The sequence below is a fragment of the Orycteropus afer genome, unplaced genomic scaffold, assembly GCF_000298275.1.
Source record: "Orycteropus afer afer isolate SDZICR_OR568_19922 unplaced genomic scaffold, OryAfe1.0 scaffold00057, whole genome shotgun sequence".
Lineage (NCBI taxonomy): Eukaryota > Metazoa > Chordata > Mammalia > Tubulidentata > Orycteropodidae > Orycteropus > Orycteropus afer.
Genome location: NW_006921644.1, coordinates 11,179,240 through 11,203,240, shown reverse-complemented (window position 1 = coordinate 11,203,240; position 24,001 = coordinate 11,179,240). Strand labels below are relative to the sequence as shown.

General features: G+C 57.9%; 1 protein-coding gene across 1 annotated transcript in view; it reads left to right on the top strand.

Annotated features, from left to right (window-relative positions):
• Window positions 1–11,252, top strand: part of FBXO31 (F-box protein 31) — a 38,232-nt gene extending 26,980 nt beyond the window's left edge. The window contains exons 3-9 of the mRNA XM_007939150.1: window positions 1,518–1,594; window positions 2,677–2,844; window positions 3,566–3,640; window positions 8,651–8,760; window positions 9,076–9,229; window positions 9,644–10,011; window positions 11,030–11,252. Of these exons, the coding sequence (XP_007937341.1) occupies window positions 1,518–1,594; window positions 2,677–2,844; window positions 3,566–3,640; window positions 8,651–8,760; window positions 9,076–9,229; window positions 9,644–10,011; window positions 11,030–11,252 (1,175 nt within the window). The remainder of the gene's footprint in view (window positions 1–1,517; window positions 1,595–2,676; window positions 2,845–3,565; window positions 3,641–8,650; window positions 8,761–9,075; window positions 9,230–9,643; window positions 10,012–11,029) is intronic.
• Window positions 11,253–24,001: the final 12,749 nt, after the last annotated feature.

The following is a 24,001-nucleotide window of genomic DNA, read 5'->3' as shown; positions in this document are numbered from 1 at the left end:
CTTCTGTGTCTGTGTTAATTGGTTTCCCTTTTCTTTGTTGAAGAGGGTCTGTGCAATCCTTCTGCCTAGTCCGCCATCTTGCCCCGCCTCTCCCAGGCTCCACTCTTGTGCCAGATCTCTGGTTCCACAAAGTGGGCCCCCTGGGAACTTGGGAAGAGTACAGTTCTCGGGCCCCACCCAGCCAGCCCTTCTGAGTCAGACTCTGGGGCTGGGCCCCACAGTCTGTGAGTTGGCAGCCCTCGAGGGTCCGATGGCACTCCTGTGTGAGCACCTCTGGGCCGGAACGTCCTGGGTCCCCATGTCAGTTCACCTCACCAGGTTTGCAACGGCATCTAATCAAGGCAGCATTTTCTCCTCCTCTCTGTCCTCCGTCTTTAAAATTGACATGCTTGAGTTTGGGTCTAGAAGCAGTATCCTGTGCCCAAGGCAGCTGGGCAGCAGAGAAGAGGGGAGGCTGGCATCAGTCAGGCCAAGCAGTAAACTTGGTCAGGTCCCAGACGCCAGGGGTTACATGGTTGGGAATGACCACTGAAGCCAAACGGAAGAGGACGGGGTGGTTAGAGTCTTGTGTTGAGTTGTTGACAGTCACTGCTTGTCGGGGAGCAGCTGCGTCGCCTGGGACGTGCACACGCCAGCCCTGAGTACTGAGGGAGGCTGAGCCCCGGCTGGCCCCCCACATGGCCGGAGTGGGGAGCTGGAGAATGAGGGGCCAGGTGCTGGTGGCACAGTGGTTGACTGGATCAGAAGCCAGCAGTCAGCCACCTTCTGGAAACACATGCTTCTCAGACCTCTGGAGCTCATTGCCCAGGACTCTCTAAGCCTCTAACTTGCTTTTGAAATAGGGATAGTGTGGCACTTCTAAGAAGAGTGTGTGGACCCCCTTGCGTCCTAAGCCCCCTGAAGCCCGTGTCCTTTGTACTCCTGGGTCAGTCCCTGGCCAGTCCCTGGCGCTGCCTGCCCGGCGTCTTCCCAGCTCCGCCTCTTGTCCCCTCACGTAGGCCCTCTTAGCTGTCCCTCTGCGGGCTGAGGCTTTCTGAGTCACTCGTGTTATTTGCTATAGTCTTGTTGATTCTTCCACATGAACTTAGGGATCATTTTGTCAAATTATACCTCAGTTGGAATTACACTGTTTATAATAACTTGGGAGGAATTTTCGTCTTCACAATGTTTTCTTCCCATGCAAGAATATTTCCCAGTTACTTGGATTACTGTGCTGACGGGAAACTCATCACCTAACGAGCGCTCACCCCAGTGTCCAATGAGGTGTGAGTCCTTGCTGTTGGAAGTGGCCAGTTAGAGGCTGGTTTGAAAAGCACCCCAGTCTGTTACATTCTTTTTCTAAGGGTGTGTTTATTCTTAGTGCTCTTTATAACTCGTAGGGAAGACCTGTCAAACCCACATTTGTTCACAGAGCTCTTGCAGTAGCCCTGTAAGTTGTTCCTTCATCCCCGCCTGCACATCGCATGCTCGATGGTCCCCGCTGGGTCTAACGTGCACCCTGCTTTCTCTTCCTGCAGTGCTTCACCGGTACCGACACATCTTGGGGCTCTGGCAACCGGACATCGGGCCATACGGGGGGCTGCTGAATGTGGTGGTGAGTGCCGAGCGGCTTCACGGGGCTTCGTGGGGCCACCAGGGATGCATGCTATGACTGGGTATTTCGCCGCCAGTGAGGCTGGAGGCCGGGGAAGTAGGCTGACTGTTCCGTAATTTGGCAGGGAGGCCCACAAAGATGTGTCGCCATTGGGTGGTTTCATACCCTGGGGAAGCCTGGCTTTTGTGTGTACCTTGCAGAGGCCAGCGAGGTGGGCAGTCCCCACTCCCTGAGTCTGGGAGGGCTCGTGGTGCCGTCTTACTGGCAGCAGGTGAGAAAAGACAGCCTCAGAAAGGGGAACATGGAAGGTGGGAAGGCAGCGCCAGCAGGCTCTGTCGCCAGTTAGCTAGTGGGCGATGCGTGTATCTCCTGTCACCAGAGCGGGAGGCTGGCAGCCTCGGACTTATCAGGATGGGGGCAGCCTTCTCCGGAGCCCTGTCTGCATTTGCCGGGCACTGTATCTGGTCTGGCCGCCATGTAGATGTGCACAGCAGCAGACCACAGACACTACCGCCAGACTCAGTGGCCCTCATCACCTAGCTCATCCCTGGGTCTTTGTGTCGAAGCAGATGCCGAGGCCTCGCATCATTCCAGCCTGCCAGACGTGGATGGCATCTCTAGAGTGACTGGGTATCTCCTGTGCCCCACGTACCACTGTCGCCTTGCAGAGGCAGTGACGACAGCTCCACGTGACCGGATTCCTGTCTCAGAGCGTGCCTGTAACAGGTGGCTTGTTCCCATCAGGATCCGAGCAAAGCTGTGTTGGTGTTTCCCTGTGTACTTTTCCTTGGTGGCCTTTTGTGCCTCACTTTCTGGCCTCTTCCTGGTGTCAGTTAGCTAGTCCCCTGTCCCCCAGCTGGAATCAGCTCAAGGCCTGCTTATAGTCCAGTCTGTTGACTCAAACGTCATGGCAGAGCCAGACGCATCAAAACATGTTGCATGGGAGGTGCCTCCTGGCCCAGCAGGCGCTGCACAGTGAAGGCTGGGGTCAGAGATGCGCATTGGGACGGAATGACGGGCCAGTGCTCCACGATAGCGCCTTGTGTGAGTCGCCTGCGGTCTCGCCTCTCTGCTTGGTGCAGGTGGATGGCTTGTTCATCATCGGCTGGATGTACCTGCCTCCCCATGACCCTCACGTTGACGACCCCATGAGATTCAAACCTCTGTTCAGAATCCACCTGATGGAGAGAAAGTCTGCCACGGTCGAGTGCATGTACGGCCACAAGGGGCCCCACCACGGCCACATCCAGGTGAGGACAGGTGGGCCCCATCCAGGTGAGGACAGGTGGGCCCCATCCAGGTGAGGACAGGTGGGCCCCAGAACACACAGGTGATGGGTCCACCACGGCCACATCCAGGTGAGGTCAGGTGGGCCACATCCAGGTGAGGGGGCTAGACCCTAGGACACAGGTGGGTCCCTCTAGATGAGCAGGCTCAGGTGTCATCTGTTCATTGGGATTCCAGTCCATCCCATGTGAAAATTGGCTGAGGGGCTGTGTGGTGGTCTTAGCTATAGGCTTCTGTCTCTGCCGGAGCCCTGACCTGGGGAAGTCGGAATTGACGTGATGGCATTTGGTTTGGGGTCTCAGTAACTCCAGACTTCGCTGCTAGAGCCCTGTTGAGTCTATGTTCATTGGTCAGTCAGCTGAGCCCAGCTCCTGTCTGTCTGTGAGCTGCCGGTGCTGAGCGCCGCCTTGCTTCTGGGCGGCAGCAGTGTGCTCTCTGCCTCGTGGGTGCGGCCCGTCTGGCTGCTCTGTGAAGTGCCGCTGGGAGAGCGCACTGGGGCCCTAACGACTGCCTACTGAAGGGCTGATCCGTACAGGCTCTGAGCTGTCTCCTCGCATTTGTGTGCTCTGGGCAGTTGGGTAGTGCCGTGGTCGGCCCTGTGGCTGGTCGGGGGAGGGGGGCGGTGGTCGGGGGTGGGTGACTAACTTGGTGTTGCTCTTCCTGTCTCGGCCACCAACGTGGAAGATTGTGAAGAAGGACGAGTTCTCTACCAAGTGCAACCAGACGGATCACCACCGCATGTCAGGCGGCAGGCAAGAGGTGAGTCCACGCTGCCCGGGGCAGGGCCCCTCGCTCCCTGGGGGCTGGTGTGACAAAGTGTAGATGTGGCAGGTTGAACTATTTGAAATTACTGACTGTGGCCTCCATGTTTCATGTGGTTCAACTGGATGTCATCCATGCAGAGCAAGGATCTGACTTGTGTGTTAGAAGGCGCCTCCTGTGGACACACGTACACAGTGCATCTGTACTTGTGTGTTTGAAGGGGCATCCTATGGACACGTGTACAAGGTGCTTCTGTACTCATACATTAGAAGGGGCGTCCTGTGGATGTGTATACATGGTGCTTCTGTATTTGTGTGTTAGAAGTGGCGTCCTATGGACCATGTATATGTAGTGCATCTGTATTCACACATTAGGGTGTGCCAAGAACGTGTACACAGTGCGTTTGTACTCATGTGTTAGAAGGAGCATCCCATGGACACACGTATGTGGTACTTTTGTACTCGTTACTTAGAAGGAGAGTCCTGTGTATACACGGTGTATACCTGGTGCTTCTGTACTCATGTGTTTGAAGGGGCGTCCTGTGGATGTGTATACACAGTGTGTCTGTACTCACACGTTAGGACGTCCCAAGGACACGTGTACATGTGCTTCTGTACTTGTATGTTAGGAGGGACGTCCTGTGGACGTGTATACATGGTGCTTCTGTACTTGCATGTTAGAAGGGGTGTCCCAAGGACATGTGTACACAGTGCTTCTGTACTCGTGTGTTAGAAGGGGTCTTCCATGGACGTGTATACATGGTGTGTCTATACTCACATGTTAGGGCATCCAAGGACACATGTACACCGTGCTTCTGTACTTGTATGTTAGGAGGGACATCCTGTGGATGTGTATACATGGTGCTTCTGTACTTGCATGTTAGAAGGGGTGTCCCAAGGACACGTGTACACCGTGCTTCTGTACTCACATGTTAGGGAGTTGCATGGATGTGAATACATGGTACATGTATATTGTGTTAGAAGGGGCATCTTGTGGACATGCATACATGGTGCATCTGTATTCACACGTTAGGGCATCCTAAGGATATGTGTACACAGAGCATCCGTATTCGTGTGTTAGGAGGCGCGACCCGTGGATGTGAGTCCGTGGGTGTGGTGTCAGTGTTAGCTCCCCATCCGTCTCAGAAGGGATGGTTCAGAAGGAAGTAGTTGCTCTCTTGTGGTTTCTCTGTAGATGGAGCACCCACCTGGCTGAGGGGCCTGCAGTGAGGCTGCCTCTGGTGGCCAGGGGACCCAGTGGCTTCACTTGGGGCCTCTGTCCTCCTCCCATGAGTGGAGTTTGGGGTGAAGTTTCCAGATCATAGTCAGGCCTGGGTCGACCTGCACGTCACACGTGGCTGTGTTGCATCGTGAACGCCACAGAGGCTCTGTGCGTTTTGTTTGCCATATGCACGTTCACTTCTCTTTGGAGTTTTCATTTCTGGTGCATCTGAGTCATATGGGAGCTCTGGTGGCACAGTGCCTAAGGCATTTGACTGCTAACCAGAAGGCTGGCGGTTCAAACCCACCAGCTGCTTTTCGGAAGGAAGATTGGGCAATCTACTTCCACAGTGGTATCATCTCAGGAACCCAAGGAGGGGTCGCTGTGAGTTGGATCTGATGACTTGACAGCAGTGAGTTTTTTTTTTTTTTTTTTTTTAAGTCATATGCCAGTTTTAAAATATTTTTGAGAAATTGAACTTCTAAAATCTTGGATTCTGCTGCAGCTGATGTATATTTCTAGGGTGTTTATTTCTTGGCCAATTTCTCAGTTTCCAGAAGCTTCCTTCTTAACCCAAGAGTGGCAGAGAGACTCAGAAAAAGCAAAATGTGCTTTGAAGATAACGTGGTTCTCGTTTTCTCAGTAGATCTGTGGAGGTGACAGAGGTGGGAAGACTTTTTTTACTCACCACACAGTCGCTTAGATTATTACGTATGGTCTTATTGAGGGCTAGCTTCATCCAGGATCCCTTCCCTTGGTCCTCCCCTTTCATTAATGCATTGCCTTCTGTTAGCCAGCCCTGCTGCCGTGGTGGTGGCGTAGTGCCTAAGGCACTTGATTGCTAACCAGAAGGCTGGCGGTTCAAACCCACTAGCCACTCCTCGGAAGGAAGGTTGGGCAGTTTACTTCCGTACTTATACTGCTTCGGAAACCCAAGGAGGGGTTGCTATGAGTTGGGTCCAACTCGATGGCAAATAACAACAACATGCTCACCAGGTGTGCCAACCCTCCTGATTCAAATTTATACCCAAACTCCATTATCTGTGAGTTCTGCCAGGTTTGAGCACCTTTGAACACCAAGCCCAGACTCTGACAGGGACATTGGCCAGCTTCCAGGCACATGGTCTCCTGGCCCCAGCCCTCGTATGGTCTGTGGACCAGCAGCCATGACTCCTGATCCACCTTGACCTCCTGTGTCTTCTCAGTCCCTGGTGGGGACACTGCCACTAGTCCTCTCTTTTTCCTGCTTGGGCCCATCCAGTTGCCCCAGGCCCTGGACTCCTGGCACCCTGGTATGCTCCTGTGGAAAGAGCACATGGACTTTGGATTAGTTCCAGTTTTGCCCTTAGCAGCTGGGTAGCTTTGGGCAGGTGTCTGACCCTTCTAAGCGTCCCGTTACCTATAAAATGGGGCAGATGTTCGGGCCACCTCATGGGGCCGTCACGCAGATTGAGCCAGAGGTGTGTGGATGCTTAGCATAGCGCCCAGTATGTGGTCAGCCAGCCCTGGACAGAGATTGTGTTTACTGTGGTCTTAATGTGTTCTGACCAAAAGCCATACCAAACCCACTGCCATTGAGTGACTTCTGACACATAGCAACTCCCATAGGATCTCTCAGGCTATAAATCTTTATGGCAGTAGATTGCCTCCTCTTCCTCCTGCAGAGCAGCTGGTGAGTTTGAATCACTGACCTTCTGCTTAACAGCCAAATGCTTTCCCCATTGCACCACCAGAGTGCCTTTGATGTGTGTTCTAGGCCCACCTTTATTCCTTGCACATACGTATCTTGCCTTGTGACATAGTTTTGTAATAAATTTGTATGTGAGTAATTGGGTTGGACTTTGCCCTATGCACACAGCCAATAAAATTAAAACTACGTGCAGTCTCTTCAGGATGGTATTCACTTCAAGTTGAACTCTTTGCTACGTCAGTAGTGACATACTTGCTCATTACAGTCCCTTTTTTAAAAAAAACGTAATTTATTTTTGTCGTACACTTGCTTTTCTTGTTTTTTTAAATTGTGATTTGGGTGAAAGTTTACAGAGCAAATTCACTTTCCACACAGCAGCTCACGTGCACTTTGTCTCCTGACATTCTGTACACTTGGCTTTTGTTACCTACAATTTACTGTTTGTTTTTTAGTGTTGCCCCCCCATAGGTTCAGTCACTTTAGTGGAAGTTTTAATTTGGGTGAAGTGTAATTTGGCAATTTTTTCGTCATGGCTGTTTCCTATGGCCTAAAAATCTTTGCTTGCTTCTTAGTTGCAAAGATGGTCCCTAGGTATTCTTTTCTCCCCTGGGATTTTTGTCGCTTTCTGTTACATGTGTCTTTGGCATTTAGGTCTGTGATCTTTACTGAGCTGCTTTTGGTGTATGGTGTGAGGTAGGGATTGTGGTTAATTTCTTAATGTCTGTGTGGTTATCCAGCTGTTTAAGCTCCATTTGTTGAAAAGACTTCCCTTTGCCCCTTGGGTTGCTTTGCCGACTTTGTTGAACGTCACCTGACCAGATAAGTACGGGCTGTTGCTGGGCTGTTTGGGTGTACTGGTCTGTTGGTTGGTTGTCGTGCCGTTACTGCTGTTTCGATCTCTGTGGCCATATAGTAAGTTGTAATGAGAGACGGAGCATGTTCTCCTGTTCCTGTCTTGGTTCTTGTTTCAGGGTCGCTTTGTGTGTTGTAGGTTCTCAGTGTAACCATGTGAACTGGAGTCAGCAGTCAGTTTCCACCACGAGTTTGGTGAATGGGTCATGACTAGCCTGATGATGAACGTGTAGATGAATTGGAGAGACCCGCTTTGTTCACGACATTGTGTCTTCTGGTACATACACGTGGTGCACTGGTTTATTTAATTTCGGTAATGTCTTCTTTAATTTCTCTTACCAGTGTTTTGTAGTTTTCAGAATAGAGGTCTTACACATATTTGTTAAGTTTATTCCTAAGTCCTTTATGTGTTTTGAGACAGTTAAAATAGAATTTTAAAAATTTAATTTTCCAGTTGTTTGTGGCTAGTTTGTTAAAAATTCATTTGATTTTGTCTATTGATCTTACTATGTCCTGCAACCTTGCCAGATTTTCTTACTGGTTTTCACAGTTGTGGGCTCACTCACATGAGTAATTTCTGTTGGGGCAGTAACAGGCCAAGGCAGTTGATATATTGCAGCTCTCCTGTTCCTGGGAAATTGCTTTTGTATGTGATTGTAGACACCGATTCTGAATAATCCCAACAAACTCTGTAGAGTTGGCGATGCAGGACTCTGGAGGAGGGACGCTGGTTCTTGGACCATTGAGCACTAAGTCGGCTTCGCTTTCCTGACTGAGAGATACCTGCTGCAGTCTTGAGCTTTGGGGATGAGGGGTGTAGGAGTATGTTTACTGAGAGTACCCCTTCACCACGAAGCACGTTTTATAGAAGATCCCTACCCCCAGCTGTGTCAGTCTGTGTTCCTAGTCGGAAGCAACCAGGAGCAGCACTGGCTGATCTGAGCTTCAGCCCAAGGGTTTATGAGACGTGTCCTGGCACCTCCCACCCTGAGGAAGCCTGAGACCCTCCTCCGAGGCGTGCAATGTTGACAGACCTCTGCCGCAGCGTCGAGGCTCTGGAGCGAGGTCTGAGCTGATGGCGGGGTGGACTCCGCGCCCCTACTGCCCACCCTCCCGTGCCGTCGCAAGTGCGCCTCTCCTTGTGGTGCAGGGCAGGCCTCTGGCGGCCAGGCTTTCAGATGCCAGGACTGTGTCCCTCTGTGCGTTGCATCACGGTGACCCCCACGGCTGTGTTTTGTCTCAAGGAGTTCCGGACGTGGCTGCGGGAAGAGTGGGGGCGGACGCTGGAAGACATCTTCCATGAACACATGCAGGAGCTGATCTTGATGAAGTTCATCTACACCAGTCAGTACGAGTGAGTGTGCCAGGCAGGGCCGTGCCGTGGGGGCGGGGCCGCGCCACCCATCAGCGCAAGCCAGTGTGCCAGCTGGGGTGGGGGTCGATCCATGTGGCCCTTCCCACAATGGGAGCAGTTGGGGAAGAACCACGACACGGCCCTTTCCACGGTGTCCACCCAGGAGAGGGGACAGAGAAATGGGTCAGACTGAGCCTCGGCAGGGTGCACCTGCCCCTTAGGCCTGGTGACAACTGACGCTGGTCTTGGCCCACGTCCTGGTGCTCTCCCAGTGTGGCTCTGCCCGGCTCCGAGCCGACCCTCCTCCCCTTGCAGCAACTGCCTGACATACCGGCGGATCTACCTCCCGCCCAGCCACCCTGATGACCTCATGAGGCCCGGCCTCTTCAAGGGCACCTACGGCAGCCACGGCCTGGAGATTGTCCTGCTCAGCTTCCACGGGAGGCGGGCTCGGGGCACCAAGATCACCGTGAGTGTGTGGGCGCAGTGTGTGTGGGCCTGGGGCACCTGGGCAGGCTACGTGCCCTACCTGAGTGGGCCCAGGCTATGGAGTAGGTCCCGCTGTCAGAAATGCAGCATCCTGGTTTCCCTGCCAAGTCAGAACCAGCATTTTCGGGAGCCCTGGGGACTGGATCGTGTCACCATGCTGGTTCTCAAATTCGGCTGCTCTGGGAAACACCTGGGGGTTTAGTACACCCTGATGCCAGGTGCTGTCCCGGGGCTTTGGTACCATGGGCAGGCATCCAGGCAGCCCATGGGCAATCCCTTGCTTTCGTGGGCAGCAGCTGGAATATTCCAGAATAGGAACCTAGATGTGTGGGATGGTTGGAGGGCAGCCGTCAGTCTCACTGGGTCCTCCCAGCTGGCACCTGTGTCCCTCTAGGGTGACCCCAACATCCCGGCGGGGCAGCAGACCGTGGAGGTGGACCTGCAGCACCGCATCCAGCTGCCCGAGGCTGAGAACCTGTGCAGCTTCAACGAGCTGTCCCGCGTGGTGCTGGAGGTGCGCGAGCAGGTGCGGCAGGAGCAGCAGCGGCAGGAGGGCGTGCACGAGGACGACCAGGGCCCTGCCCCTCCTGCCGGGGAGCCGCCAGCCAAGGGGGCCGCCACCGGGTCTGCCGAGGGCTGCCAGGAGCCCGTGGGCGATGGCGGGGTGGCGGCCCAGCAGCCCAGCCAGCCGGGACAACCGTTTGTGTTGCCTCTGGGCGTGAGCTCACGGAATGAGGACTACCCCCGCACCTGCAGGATGTGGTAAGGGCTCCGGGGGCCCAGGAGGGCTTGGGGCCTACTGTCCAGCCAGTAGCCGTGCACACAGTTCTCATGATGACCACTGCAGGATGTGGTAAGGGGCTCCGGGGGCCCAGCAGGGTTTGGGGCCTACTGTCCAGCCAGCGGCCGTGCACACAGTTCTCATGACGACCACCGATAGGATTGTAGGCTCGGTATAGCTTTGAGTGGTCCGAGGAGGAGGCCACTTTCAGTGCTCTCCCTGCAACGTCCCCGGCCCCCACAGCTCTGGGCCAGTCCCCGCTGGCCTGCTGGCCTTGGGTGTCGGGGGCCCTGGGCCAGGTGGTCTGTGTGCTCTGTCCTGCCTCCATGTGTGTCCATAGGCCATGCAGCCTCTTGGGCACTGCCTGCTGCGTGCTTCCTCTGCTCTATGTCCAGCACTACGGCTGCCTGTGGTCTGCGCCCCCAGACCCTCAGGCCCGGCTGCTCTCTCCCCTCGCACCCCATGGGGTCCACGTGCTGGGAGCGGGGCCAGCCCCCGACTTCTCGTCTGTTGGCTGCACTGAGCTCTGAATTTCGGAGAGTCAGACCTGAGCACACTTCAGTCTAGAATTAGTCTTGAAACTTGGTCAGCAGCGGGGGTTAAAAGACCTGCCCCTGGGGTCATGCTGTTTGCATTCTGTGTGCTTTCTGAGCCCCTCGTCCCAGACACGGACACATTGCTACTGGTCCAGCTGGACCAGTACGTGCGCTTTGGGGCTGACTCACCTGTGGAGCCACGAGGACCTTGTCCAGTCCTGTGGGCAGCGAGGGTGGTGGTCCGCAGGCGGCTGGCTGCCCAGGTGGCCCCGGCATCCTGTTCCGAATCTCAGTGGCCCGGGTTGTCAAGTCCCATTGACTGAGCATCCCTTCGAGATAGCTGTGCTGAGGTGGCTGGTGAACCGCGGGAGGAAGGCAGAGTTCTGGAACACTGCCGTGTGTCCTGGCGTGCAGACGTGTGCTGTCTCGCAGGCCACTCACCCTGTTCCTTTCTGCTGTTCAGCTTCTACGGCACAGGACTCATCGCGGGCCACGGCTTCACCAGCCCCGAGCGCACCCCGGGTGTCTTCGTCCTCTTCGACGAGGACCGCTTTGGCTTCATCTGGCTGGAGCTCAAGTCCTTCAGCCTGTACAGCCGCGTCAAGGCCACCTTCCAGAACGCCGACGCGCCCTCCCTGCAGGCCTTCGATGACATGCTCAAAAACATCCAGTCCCTCACTTCCTGACGGCTCCCTGTGCAGGGGCTGTGTGCCGGGCCCGGCCCGCCCCATGCTGTAGCACCTGTCCCCTACGCCTGTCCGTTCCTCAGTAGCCACGGCACCAGCAGCTCAGCATGTCTGCAAGAGAAACGAGGAGAGGAGGCCGACCCGAGCTGACGCAGAGGCCCGGCTCCCGGGCCTGTGAGTCCCGGATGTGGGGAGCTGAACCCGAGGTGACGCAGAGGCCCGGCTCCAGGGCCTGCGAGCACTGGACGTGGGGAGCTGGTGTGGCCTCTGCCCGCTGCTTCTCCCCTATGGGCAGGTCAGAGTCTCTTTCTCATAAGCGTGATGAACGGCGTGAGACGTAATTGCCTCGATGCTGACGTCAGGATGAGAGAGGAGTTAGGTGGCTGGGATGGGCTTAGTGGTCGGTGACTTCCCAGCAGTTGGAACTTGGATGGAGCCCCTGCTGGCCTCCCCTGGATTTGAGATGAAGACCTGTCACATGTGGTCTCAGCATTATGTCAGGAGGGAGTGTTTGTGGCGAGGTCACCAGGAAGGGTCCTGCGGGGCTCTTGAGAGGCTGGAGTGCCCTGTTGACAACTCCATGGCCGGGCTCTACCAGCGGAGGGCCCGGGAGGGCCTGCTGAGGCTCAGGGACAGAGGCCAGTGAGGACGCTGCCGTGGGTTTGGGAGGCGAAGGGACTTAGAGGTCAGCTGACGCAGAAGCACAGGTGGTGGGAGCTTTTAAAAGGCTGGTCGGTCTGGAGACTGTCCCGCAGACGTGGAGTGGCGGGTCCGGGAGTGGCATGCACGCTCGCGCCTTCTGGTCCCTGGGCCCACGGCTGCAGTCCTCACCTGGCTTGACCGTAAACCCTCAGCTCACCTCACCTGGTATGGGCACAGATCCGCCTCATGTCCTGGAGGGACAAAGCACATGGGTCACTGGCCTTCGTTTCTGGTGGTGGCTGCTCTGGCTGGGGGCACAGCTGTGCCGTCTGGAGGACCTGAGAGCAGACGGCCTGGCGCTGCATGGCAGCCTTGGGGTGCAGGCAGGGAGGGAGCTCCTGAGGGCCTGCTCTCTGCTGGTGAGCAGGGAGCCCAGCCAGGACACGGCTCGGGTGGGAGGTGGGTGGTGGTTTCTGATTCTCTCTCAATGTTACTTGTGTACACGGCCTCTCAGAGTAGAGAACGATTGTCCTGTTTGTGACATCGCCCAGGTCCGGGATGGACAGACCCCTGAGGGGGAGAAGCACAGTGCTCGACAGCATCAGCCCGTCTCGCTGCGGGGGACGCGAGGGGAGCCTCTGTGGGTGCCTTTGCCGAGGTTCGGCCCCAGGGGCCGGGGTGCTTGTGTCTCCTTCAGTTTTCAATAAATACATTTTGGAAACCTTGTTGTGTGATCTGTCTCTTTGGGGACCTAACTGGGGGGAGCGGTGAGGCTCGTGCCTGGTTCTGAGAACGGTTGAGTTTCCTGCCTTCATGGAATGATTCCCCCCATCCCGCCTACACACAGGTGGTGACTCGCTGCTCTGCTCCAGCCCTGGGGGTGAGCAGTCACAGGACAAGGAGAGAGACACGCACCAGGCCAGGAGCTCGCGTGGCCCAAGGGACTGGACCGGGATGGGGTGCGGGCCTTCAAATACGTGCTGGTGGCCTCCACCAGCAGCTGGGGACTGGCAGGCTCTGAGGGATGTCACTCCACTGGCCAGCATGGCCGGCTGTGTGTCTGGGCTGGTCGGCAGACCTGAAGCCTTGACAGGAGAAACGGCCTGGCTGTCGCCTGGGGAGGACGCAGCCTGAGCGTTCCCGGACTACCATGTTAACTGGGGCCTTTGCAGGCTCCCTGACACTGCCCCCAGTCTAGGCCGTTTTGTGGGAGCAGGAGCCACCTTCACTACTGCTGGCATGTGGGGGCTCCACTGTGCACTGGAGAGGGTTGAGCAGTATCTGTGGCTGCCACCCATTCAAGGCCATTGTCACCCCCAGAAGTGGCATCACAGCTGTCCCCTGAGGCAGTGAGTGCTGGCCTGCCTGAGGCCAGGGCCAGGTCAGCTCACTGTGGAACTTCTCGCTTCTGTGCCCAACATTCCAGGTTCCAGTGGAACACCCTCCCTGGGTGTCATGGCCGTGGAGATGAGGCAGGCTGGACCCCGCTTCTAGGTAACGTTGTGGCTACCTCAGAGAAAACACTTGAACTTTGGCCTCGGTGCCAGGTGGTGGGGCTGGGACAATGGGGAGGCACTGGGCTCTGGCCTAACCAGCCATGCCCCATCCACGTATGACCGTAGGAGGGGGACGGTGATTCCGTGTCCCCAGCAGGCTGCAGGGGGACCAGGGGACGGAGGAGGCAAGTCCCTGGGTGATGCCTGTGGCTGTTGACAGGGACACTGGTGTGATGTTGCAGGTGGAGAGGCAGGTGGACTGAGAGGCAGCGATGCGGTCAGTGGCTCTGGGCGAGACGGGTGAGAGTCGGGTGAGGGACTGGCACGTGGTGGGGCAGGGCGCTCCCATGTCCCAGGATGGGAAACCCCCCGTGGATGGTAGCCTGACTGCCGGGGCCTGGGGTGGCCAGGCCTCAGCTTCACCAGTGGTCATGGAGCTGTTGCCGACGGGCAGTTGCCACACTCTGAAGCCCTTCCTCCCATCCTGTCTCCCTGTTGCCCTGCAGTCAGGCCTGTCGCCACCATGTGGCACAGGTGAAAACTGAGGCCTAGGGAAGCCAGGCTCCTGGTGGACATGCTTACAAGGGAGCAGCCACGTCAGGGTGTGTTTGGCCGTTATGCTAACACTGGGGGTGGGGGGCTGGATGGACCTTCGCTGGCGTCTGCGAGCTCCGTGGGCCTGCAGGTGGCTGGGAGTCCGCTGCAGTTCCTCCGGTCTGCCTGTGCAGCGGGTGCATCGTGGGGTCACCTTCCTGGTTGGCTGTGAGCCTGTGTTCTTCCTGTGGATAGACTTTGGATCTCTTCCGGGTGACTGTGACGGAGGAGGAGCTGGAGATGTCTGCCCTGTGTCTTCTGGGCTCACGTGCTCACTGCGCTTGGGTCCATGCCCAACAGGGGCAAACAGTGCCTAGGGAAGGGCTGAGGCTCCCATGTGACAAGCCTGCCTCCTCTATCTGCTGGCACAGCGATGTTCCGGCGGGCGTGGGAAAACAGACGGCAGAGAGCCCATGGGCATGCCCGGGGATGGGAGTTCCTGCGGGATTCTGCCCCAGCTGTGTGGAGACTGGTGATGGCATTGCTCATGCCATGCACACATGCACTACACACACGTGCACACACAGTACTCACGCACACACTACACGCAAGTATACAGTGTAAGTGCACACAGTTATGTACTGCGTGTGTCCATATGCGCATACAGACATGCACACACGTATACATGCACACTGCCCACATGTACCACACGTGCAATAAGATGCACATCTGTGTGCCTGCTACACTCATGTACACACACATACACATACACATGCACATTCATGCACCTGCACACATGCACCCATTTTTGAACACACTTGTGCACATGGGTCATGCGTACACACGTGTCATACACACACATGTCATACAGGGCTTTGTCTGAACTAGTTGGTGGTGACAGACAGGACACTCCCAGTCAGCCCAGCCTTGGAGCACAGTGCCCTCACGTTGCTGAGCAAACACCCATTTCCCTACAAGCCAAGTGCAGGCCACAGTGGGGCAACCTGATCTGGGGAGTAAATCATGTGAATTTCAGGTAAACAACAATTAATTCCTAGTGTAAGTACCGCCTGAATATCACGTGTTGTTGTTAAGGGCCGAGTCAGCCCCGGCAGGGACGCTGTGTACGGCGGAACGAGACACTGGCCGGTCCCCGCAGCCTCACGGTGGTCACGGTGGTTACTGTGTCTGAGCCCAGGACTGTGGCCGTCGTGTCAGTCCATCTCGTTAGGGGCTTCCTCTTTCTCGCTGACCCTCCACCAGGCTTCATATCCTTCCAGGACTGGTCCCTTGTGACACCGTGTCTGGCCGTCCTCCCTTCTAAGGCGCCTGCTGGCTGTGCTTCTTCCAGGACAGACGTGCTTGTTCTCCAGCAGGCCGTGGTGTTCAGCTTTCCTTGCCAACACCATATTTCAAAGTCATTAATTCTTCATCGGTCCTCCTTATTCCTTATATAGGAGCTCTGGTGGCGTAGTGCCTAAGGCATTTGACTGCTAACCAGAAGACTGGCGGTTCAAACCCACCAGCCACCTCTCAGAAGGAAGGTTGGGCAATCTACTTCCATAGAGATACTGCCTCAGAAACCCACGGAGGGGTCGCTATGAGTAGGGTCCAACTCGACAGCAGTGAGAGTTTTTTGAGATTCGTTGTATGGGACATCAAAAAACAAAACAAAACCTGGAACCCACTGCCATTGTGTGGATTTCGAGTCACAGTGACCCCTAGGACAGAGCAGACCTGCCCCGTAGAGTTTCTGAGGCTGTCATCTTTACGGAAGCAGACTGCTGCATCTTTCTCCCCCAGGTGGCTGGTGGGTTTCCACCACCGACCTTTCGGTTAGCAGCTGAGTGTCTAACCACTGCACTGGCATGGCTCCTTTTGTACGGAGCATGGGTGCCCTGAAACACGGTGTCTGCCCAGCCTTTGTGTTTAATTGAGCACCCGTGTTTTCCCCCCAACACTGCCTGCATGCTGGTTCCAGCTGTCTTGTCTCACAACTCCAGGGCACCAGGACCCCGGACGGGGAGCCCCGTGGACCCACGGGCTCGTCTATTGGAAGAGGTGAGGGGGTTCTCTTGGGGTCAGGGGTGGGGGCTACAGGGGGAGGCACCCACCGTAGCCAGGCCCAGGAGGGGATCCGTGGAAGGACTTGGCCTGCCTTCTGTTCCCCGGGCCGATCAAGCCCCATCCAGTCCCGCTGCTGCCCTCCTAGGGCCCAAGGGAACCAGTGGCCACGAGCTCAAGGTCAAGTCCTAGAGGGCACTTGGTGGCTCAGCATGCTCCCATCCTTGATTGGGGTGTGGGCGAGGCCCAGCCAGGAGAGGCTGCTGGAGCTGTGTGTGGAGAAGCAGTCCCTGAGGGCCAGGCTGGGAGGGTGGGAGTGCCGAGCTCAGGGAGGGGGCAGGGAGGAGGCCGGGAGGGTGCGCTCTCCTGTGGAAAGGCAGTGGTTCCTGGAGGAGCCGGTGGTACAGGATTTGAGGAACCTGGGGACCACGTGTGTGGCAGCGCTTGGTGACCAGAATGCGTCAGGTAGTCTCTGACTAACTGTATGGTAGGAGCTCTGGTAGCGTAGTGCCTAAGTCACTTGAGCACTAACCAGAAGGCTGGTGGTTCAAACCCACCAGCCACTCCTCGGAAGGAAGGTTGGGCAATCTACTGTAGTGATACTGCCTCAGAAACCCAAGGAGGGGTCGCTATGAGTCGGGGCCGACTCGTTGGCACATAACAACAACAACAACAACAACAACTGTATTGTTACAATCCTCGTGGCGGTGCTGTCTGATCCGCACCTGGCATTCATGGCTATCACTGGGTCTCTGTCCGGGCCTGTAGCACGCACGCACACATATCACAGGTGTGTAGACACTGAGCTCACAGCCATGAGCTCCAGGTCCCCAAATGCCCAGCCCCAGGTGCATCACTGGTGCCAGGCAGGAGTCACACACACGGATGAGGCACAGAGAGCTGTTGTTGCGTGTAATTGGAGTGCTTGGTTCAGGCGCGGATGGACTCAGGCATGTAGGGGCTGAGATCCCAGAAGTGCTGCTCTCTGCTCACGGCTCCCTCCTGCGGCTCTTGAGCCTTGGCAGATGAGCACTCTCAGCGGGAAGGAGACCTTTCCAGCAATTCTCACACACGGTCCCAGAATCGAGTTTCTTTGGCCTGATTTAGTCAGGACACTTTTTGAGCTAATCTCTGGACCAGGTGGATTTGCTGATGGACCTCACCTTCTGGGCTGGGCCCACCTGTACTACGGGGACTGGATGGGTATGGGGGTCGGGCCCCTGAGGAACTGGCAGGGCTGCATGGGCGGCGCATGCCACTCGGCCTGCCTGAGAGCATCAGCCGGGAGCGTGGGCCCCAGGGCCTGTCGGTTCGTGCACTAGGAGAACTGACAGAGCGAGGGTCCACGCGCTGCCCTGGGCCGCAGCCCAGCCGGTGCTTCAAGGCCATCTTGTGGCCTGGCTGGGGCGCTGCAGGCCCTGCCGCCGAGATGAGGAACGGCTGGAGGCTGAGAGAGGCTGCCTGAGGCGCAGCGTGGGTGATGTTTGCTGTGGGAATCCTGTGGCCTCGGGTGTCTGCAGGGCACCCCGGCGTGGCCAGCAGCCAGCAGCCCCTCCCCATCTTGAAACCCTACCTGCTTTCAGGACAGGCTGCCACACACTTAGCTGGAACGTTCCAGAAGCCAGCGGGGTGGGCACAGGGACGCCGATGCTGGCCTGTGAGACCGCCCTTGACGCTGGGGCCCATGAGGAGCTTCAGTTCCAGGGTGGCCGCCCTGCAGCTCCGCCCTGCACCCCCGTGGGCCCCTACCCTGTGCCTGCCCTGACCCCCACCTTGCACCCCCATCCTGTCCTCCTACCATGCCCCCACCCTGTGCCCCCGTCCCACACCCCCGTCCTGTAACCCCGTCCTGAACTCTTGCCCTGTCCCCCCACTGTGCACCTACCCTGTGCCTGTACCACGTCCCCTGCCATGTCCCCCCCCCCCGTGCCCCCCTCCCCCCCCCCCGTCCCCTGCCCCTGTCCTGCCCCCCCCCCCAGTTCCCACAGCATCCAGAACCTTCTAAGCCTGCATGCCTTCTTTCCTAGGAGAAGCACATTTCAGGCCTCTGGGATAGGACGCCAGGTAGGGGAGCTGGCCTTGGGTCACTTTGCCCCACCCAACATGCCTGTGGGGGGTGTGGGGCCCTTGCTGTGCCCCTCAAACCTCTAGACAGAGTCACTGCTACCCCCCGGGCCCCACGACAGCTCCCTGGATGCAGGAGCCTTCCTGATTGGCCTGCGGGACAGCCCCATCCTCACCAATGCCCGGGGGCAGTGAGGGTCCCTGCGGGGACCCTGAGACTGGCTTAGCTCATAGCAGGAGGGGCTGGCTGAGGATGGCTCCCACCTGGAGGCGCCGGTTGCTCTTCCTCACACGCACCCCTGTCTTTTCTGGGTCTGCCAGGTGTGCCCTGTCCCCAGCCCGGTGCCCCGGGAGCTCCTCTTCTATTGGTGCCGGACAGGACCTGGGGGCCACCTGCCTGTGCCCAGGGCAGAGGCCACGCTGCCCTACTGGGTGCCTCTGTCCCTGCGGCCCCGGAAGCAGGTAGGTGGCTTACAGGCGAGCCTCCCGAGAGGAAGTGACCTGCTGGAACCGGGAGAGCTTATATGGGTGACGTTAGGTGTACAGAGGCGGGCTGGCACAGAACCAGCACGTGTGTGGAGTGCGCAGTTGGTGGGGTGGGCATCAGTGCTCACCTGTGAAACAGCTCCGCAGCTGAGATGGCAGGGACCCCCCACAGCGGCCGCCCGGGAGTCGACGCCAACTCCTGGCGCCCCGTGTGGGTCAGAGCCTGGCTGTGCCCGTGGCGTATTCAGTGGCTGACTTTTTTAGAAGTGGGTCTCCAGGCCTCTGAGGTGCCCCCGGGTGGACTGGACCCTGCAACCTTCGAGTGAGCAGCCAAGCACGTCACTGTTTGCCCCGCCCAGGGCCCCTGCTGTCCATCTGACCCCGACGGATTCGGTCTTTGAGTGAACAGGCAGCAGGGGCACCGAGGCTCAGGGAGACCTCATTGTGCCCAAGTGTCACAGAGGGGATCCAGGCTTGGGACACAGGAGCGGGGGAGTGGTGAGAGGCTGCAGAGTGAGGGCTGCCAGGTGCCTGGCCGATGCTGAGGCCGAGGGGGAGCTCGTCCGGGGCACCATGGGCGCCCTTTCAGCGTTCCCTTCTCTTTCTTTCTGCTGGACCCAGACGGTGGCCCAGGCTCACAGCCCCCGGACCTCTCAGAGGTGCCCCTGCCCGTCCCGCCGGTTTGGGGGCCGCCTCCCGACACCTAGAGACCAGGCGGTGATGCCTTACTGGGTACCGCGGTGCCTGAGGGCCCAGAAGGAGGTGAGAGGGGAGGTCCGTGGAAGCGAGGGCCTGGGCAGTGAGGGCCGGTGAAGGGGCGTCTGGACGCACTGGGTGGACACACTGCGTTCAGGGAGGGCTGCTGACAGTGGCGGCCAGCTAGCTCCGTGCGTTTGGGAGGGCTGTGGGGAGGCAGGCTTACGCTGAAGGTTCTCTGAAGAGGGCGGATTTCTCTAGCACCCCTTGCTGCTGCCATGTTGTTCTCGTCTCCCGTGGCTTCTCCTCTCTGATGCCCTTCCCCAGCCTGCCTCCGGCTCCCTCCCTCCTTCCTGCCTGGCCTCCCTCCTCCCCACCCCTGCCTCCGGCTTGCTTTTTGAGCTTCCTGCCATCATGGCTGAAGCTCCCTAAGCGGTGAGTGTGTGAGGGGCCGGGGAGGGCCGGGCAGGGTGCCACGCACGGCTCTCAGCCTCTCTCTGCTCTGACCGCCTTTGATTCCGTGTCCTGTCAGCTGTGAGATGGCCAACTAAACCACGGTCTGCAAACTCAGCCCACGGCACCCACAGCTTTCCTAGTGCCCTGGATTGCCGTGAGGGCCAGCCTTCCTTCTGTCCCCAATGATCCCATAACACGGGCCCCCATTCAGTCTTGGCCCTCCCAGGGTTACCAGGCTGACCGTGCACGTGGCCTCGTCCCACAGGTGGCAAAAATGCAGCAGAGCATTAGAGGCCTCCCAGGTGACCTGGCGAGACTGCAGCTGGCCTATCTCCCTGCCCCAGGAAGGGGGTTCACAGCACCAGGAGGGGGCAGGGAAATCCTCGCTGCCGTGGGGGGCCCCAGGCCCAGGAGCGCTGCCTCAGGGGCTTCCCAACCGCTCAGCACTGGCTTCCTTGGAAATCAGCACCAACCTCCCACGCGCTCTGCGGGGCCTCGTGACAGCATCATCTTGGAACCAGAAAGAGCGGGTCAGCGACGGGTGGCCTTGGTCTGGAGTGGCATGCCCACCTCTAGGTCCCTGGGGGTCTGGGTCAGGAGGGACGTTGGCTTTTTTTAGTCCAAGGGCTGGTGAAAATTTTCTGGAAGCGGCTGGATAATCGTTATTCTCGTGAGAGTTGCCACAGGTGATCCGCAATGACTGGGCATTGCTGCATCCCAATAAAACTTTATTTACAAACGGGAGGGCTGGATTGGGCCTGGGGCCTGAGTCTGGGTTTTCAGAGGAACCCAAGCATAGGGGGTCGGGGAGAAGGTGCGCTGTTTGCTCCCATGTTTCCGTCCAATGGGTTTTGAGTTGGTTTTGGGTGTGCCGTGAGGTGTTAGCTTCGTCCTGTGGGGGTCAGGCCCTCCCCACGCTGGGGCCCAGCCCCGCGCCCTGCGCTCCCGGTGGCTGCCCTCGGCTGGCTCTGACCGCCGCTCCCCACCCTCGGTGGTTCTGAAGCAAAGTCCACAGTGTCATTTCATCCATCAGTGCCTCAGTGTCCGGCTCAGAGAGGGGCTCCGATGGGTCACAGCCACGGCCAGGAGTGCCACTCGGTGTCCACGCCCTGCCCCTGTGACCTGTCCTGCTGGCTGGCCCCCACCCTCGGTCCCTGGGACCAGGCACAGCGTCCAGGAGGGTCCCCGGGCTCGGGGGCTTGCCCAAGGCCCTGACCCACCGTTCTCCATGCAGAACACGCCCTGGACTTGCGCTCCTGGCATAACCGCTGGCGGATCTGCTGCGACGGGCCTGCCCTCCTCAAGTGGCAGCGGCTGCAGGCCCTGCAGGCCCCGCCGGCTCCCCACGCGGCAGCCTGCCTCTTCGACCCCGAACTCCTGCCCCTCCTCCCCCTTGGTCTCAGCCTCCTGACCGTCCTCCAGGCCATCCTGAGGGTCCTGGCGGCCATTCGGTGAGCAGGGGCCAGGGCACGGCCGGGTGGCCTGGCCAGGTCGCCACTTCCCGGGGCTGGTCTGCCCTCACACAGGGTCACAGGCTTGTTACTCAGGTGAGTCAGGGCCGCGGAGGGACTCAGCTATGCAGTTAGAGAGTGTGAGAACTGGGAATGCCATCATTGCTGCTGTTATGTTGTTAAAGACCCCTGGTGGCACGATGGTTTAGCACTCGGCTGCTAACTCTAAGGTCAGTGGTTTGCACCCACCAGCCACTCCTTGAGAGAATGATGAGGCCGTCTGCTTCCATAAAGACTGACGGCCTTGGAAACCCTGAGGGACAGTTCCACTCTGTCCTCTAGGGGTGCTGTGAGTTGGAATCGACTAAATGGCACAAAACAACAGCATGATACCTTAAAAATATACTTATGTTTTCTTATATTTAACGTAAATAATGTATCATTAAATATACTGTGTTTGTGTTATGGGACCTCTGGTGGCATAGTGCTTAAGGCATTTGGCTGCTAACCAGGAGGCTGGCAGTTCAAACCCACCAGCCACTCCTCGGAAGGAAGGTTGGGCAATCTACTTCCGCAGTGATACTGCCTCAGAAACCCAAGGAGGGGTCGCTGTGAGTCAGCTCCCACTTGACGGCAGTTAGCTTGGTTTGGTTTTTATGTTTGTATTGCACAATGGGGCATTTGGTGTATGTAGGGCAGCCAGGAGTCGGAGCTGATCCTGCAGCCCCTGACAGTAGCAACGTATTTATAGTATAGTTACATTGTGTTGTACACAGTGTGGGTATGTCCTTATTCCAGCAAATGCGATCCAAGAGATGTGTAACTGTGCCTGAGCCGAGTGGTTTGTATGTGGGGGGGAGCTAAGGAGAAAGGGAAGGGAGGAGGGAGGAGGGAAGGAAGTCCATCCCCAAACTCCACGCTGAGCTGGTGTCAGGCACCAGCTGCCTGGGCTCCGGGAGAGCTGAGTGAGGTACCTTCTGGACAAGGAGCCTGGCCTCGTGGTTGCTGGAGCCCCGGTCCACGTGGTCAGAACTGCACCGCCCACCTCTCCCTGCCCTCCTCTCCCGTTCTACAGTGGGATCAGAGTAGGGTGGTTATTAGATGGGGGGGCCTGTGTTTCCCAGAAGGGGGCTCTGATAGGCTGGGGTGTGCCCCCTAGCCCCTCACTGCGCCCTGTCCTCTGGGGGTCCTCAGAGCAGCAGGGCGTCTGGGGGCGGGGTGTCTGAGCCCCTCTCTCTGCTCGCAGGCAGTTGTTCTGGGCCTGATGGTGGAATCGGGAGCTGCTCTCAGGACCAGGTCACAGACCAGGCTGCCAGGACAGTCTGCCGTCGGAGGACCCTGCTGATACAGGCCCTGCCCGCCACTCAGAAACAAATAGATCATAAAATGAACAGTTGCCGTGGTGACCGTGTCGTGGATGTGCTGTGAGTTGGTGGGTGCGTGTGAGGTGCCACGGCTGCGCTCTCTGATGGCTTTTGCCTCCAATTTTGTCCCCTCCATGCCCTCGGGGAGGAGCTCTGGTAGCATAGTGCCTAAGGCACTTGACTGCTAACCAGAAGGCTGGCAGTTCAAACCCACCAGCCACTCCTCGGAAGGAAGGTTGGGCAATCCTACTTCCGTAGTGATACTGCCTCGGAAACCCAAGGAGGGGTCGCTATGAGTCGGGGGCGACTCGATGGCAAATAACAACAACAACAACAACATGCCCTCGGGGAGGGTATGGCTCTGAGCTGCTTTCCCTCTGGAGGACAGCAGGCCGCAGCGACAGTGCCTTGTGGCCTCAGGTAGCCTGTTTCACTGTAAATAGCCTAAGTCACATTTCAATTGGATTTGTTAAAAAGGACATGTAATTCCCTACCCAAACCTCACCCTTTAACAGTGCGTTAAGGTGTGCGGCTGCCACCACCGTCTAGTCCCAGCACATTTTGTCATTCTCCCCAAAGCATCACCCTTTAGCAGTCACTCACTTCTTCAGTCAACAAACATTTCTGGGGTGTCTGCTATGTGCCAGGCTCCATGTGAGTCACTGGGGAGACAGTGAGAAGCGTGAGGCACCCCCAGGTTGTTCGTGGGCTGGTCGTGGGGAGTGACAGACAGGGTGTGGGGCACTGTAGGAGGCACTCACTCGTCCCACATCTCTGTCCGCTTGGACAGGCTGGATTGGCTGGGGAACCAATGGCAGGAGCAGCCACAGCCAGCGATGGATGAAGTGTGTGGGCTCTGGCTTCCTCCCCTCGGGTGGGACAGCTTGGGGCCGTGGCCTCTGCCATCTCCCCGTGGTCCCAGCAGGCCTGAGCTGCCTGCCCAACACGGGGACCAGATGATGTACTCTGCGGGCTGTCCCTACCTGCTCCTGTCCTCTTCCTCACGGTGCCCTTCCCTCGTAACACGCTGGCATGAACCCTGCTTCTGCGGGACTCAACATAAGACAGGTGTTGGGCAGATCCAAGGGCCTTGCAGGTTCCCCAGGAAGGGGCCTCTGAGGCCTGCAGACTGAGCCGTGGGGGAGGGGGACCGACGCTCCTGGCGGGGGGCTGCAGGTGTGTAGGCCGGGAGGGCGTGCTGGGCATGGAAGAAGCTGGTCGCGGCTTGAGAAGCAGAGAGTGGCAAGGTGGAGCAGGGCAGGCGGAGTAAGACCCTGGAAGGTGACCACAGGTCACGGAGAAGTCACTCTGGTTGGGGTGGTCAAGTGGAAGGGCAGCGTGGACGCAGGGATGCTCAAGGTGGCTGTAAGAAACGGCTGAGGAGAGGGTGGGGGCTCATTTCAGGTGCATGGCTGTGTCTGCCCCAGGAGGGATGCGCAGTGTGTGGGCGCTGTTACTCGTCACGTTACCACACTGCCCACCCTAGGATCGTCCCG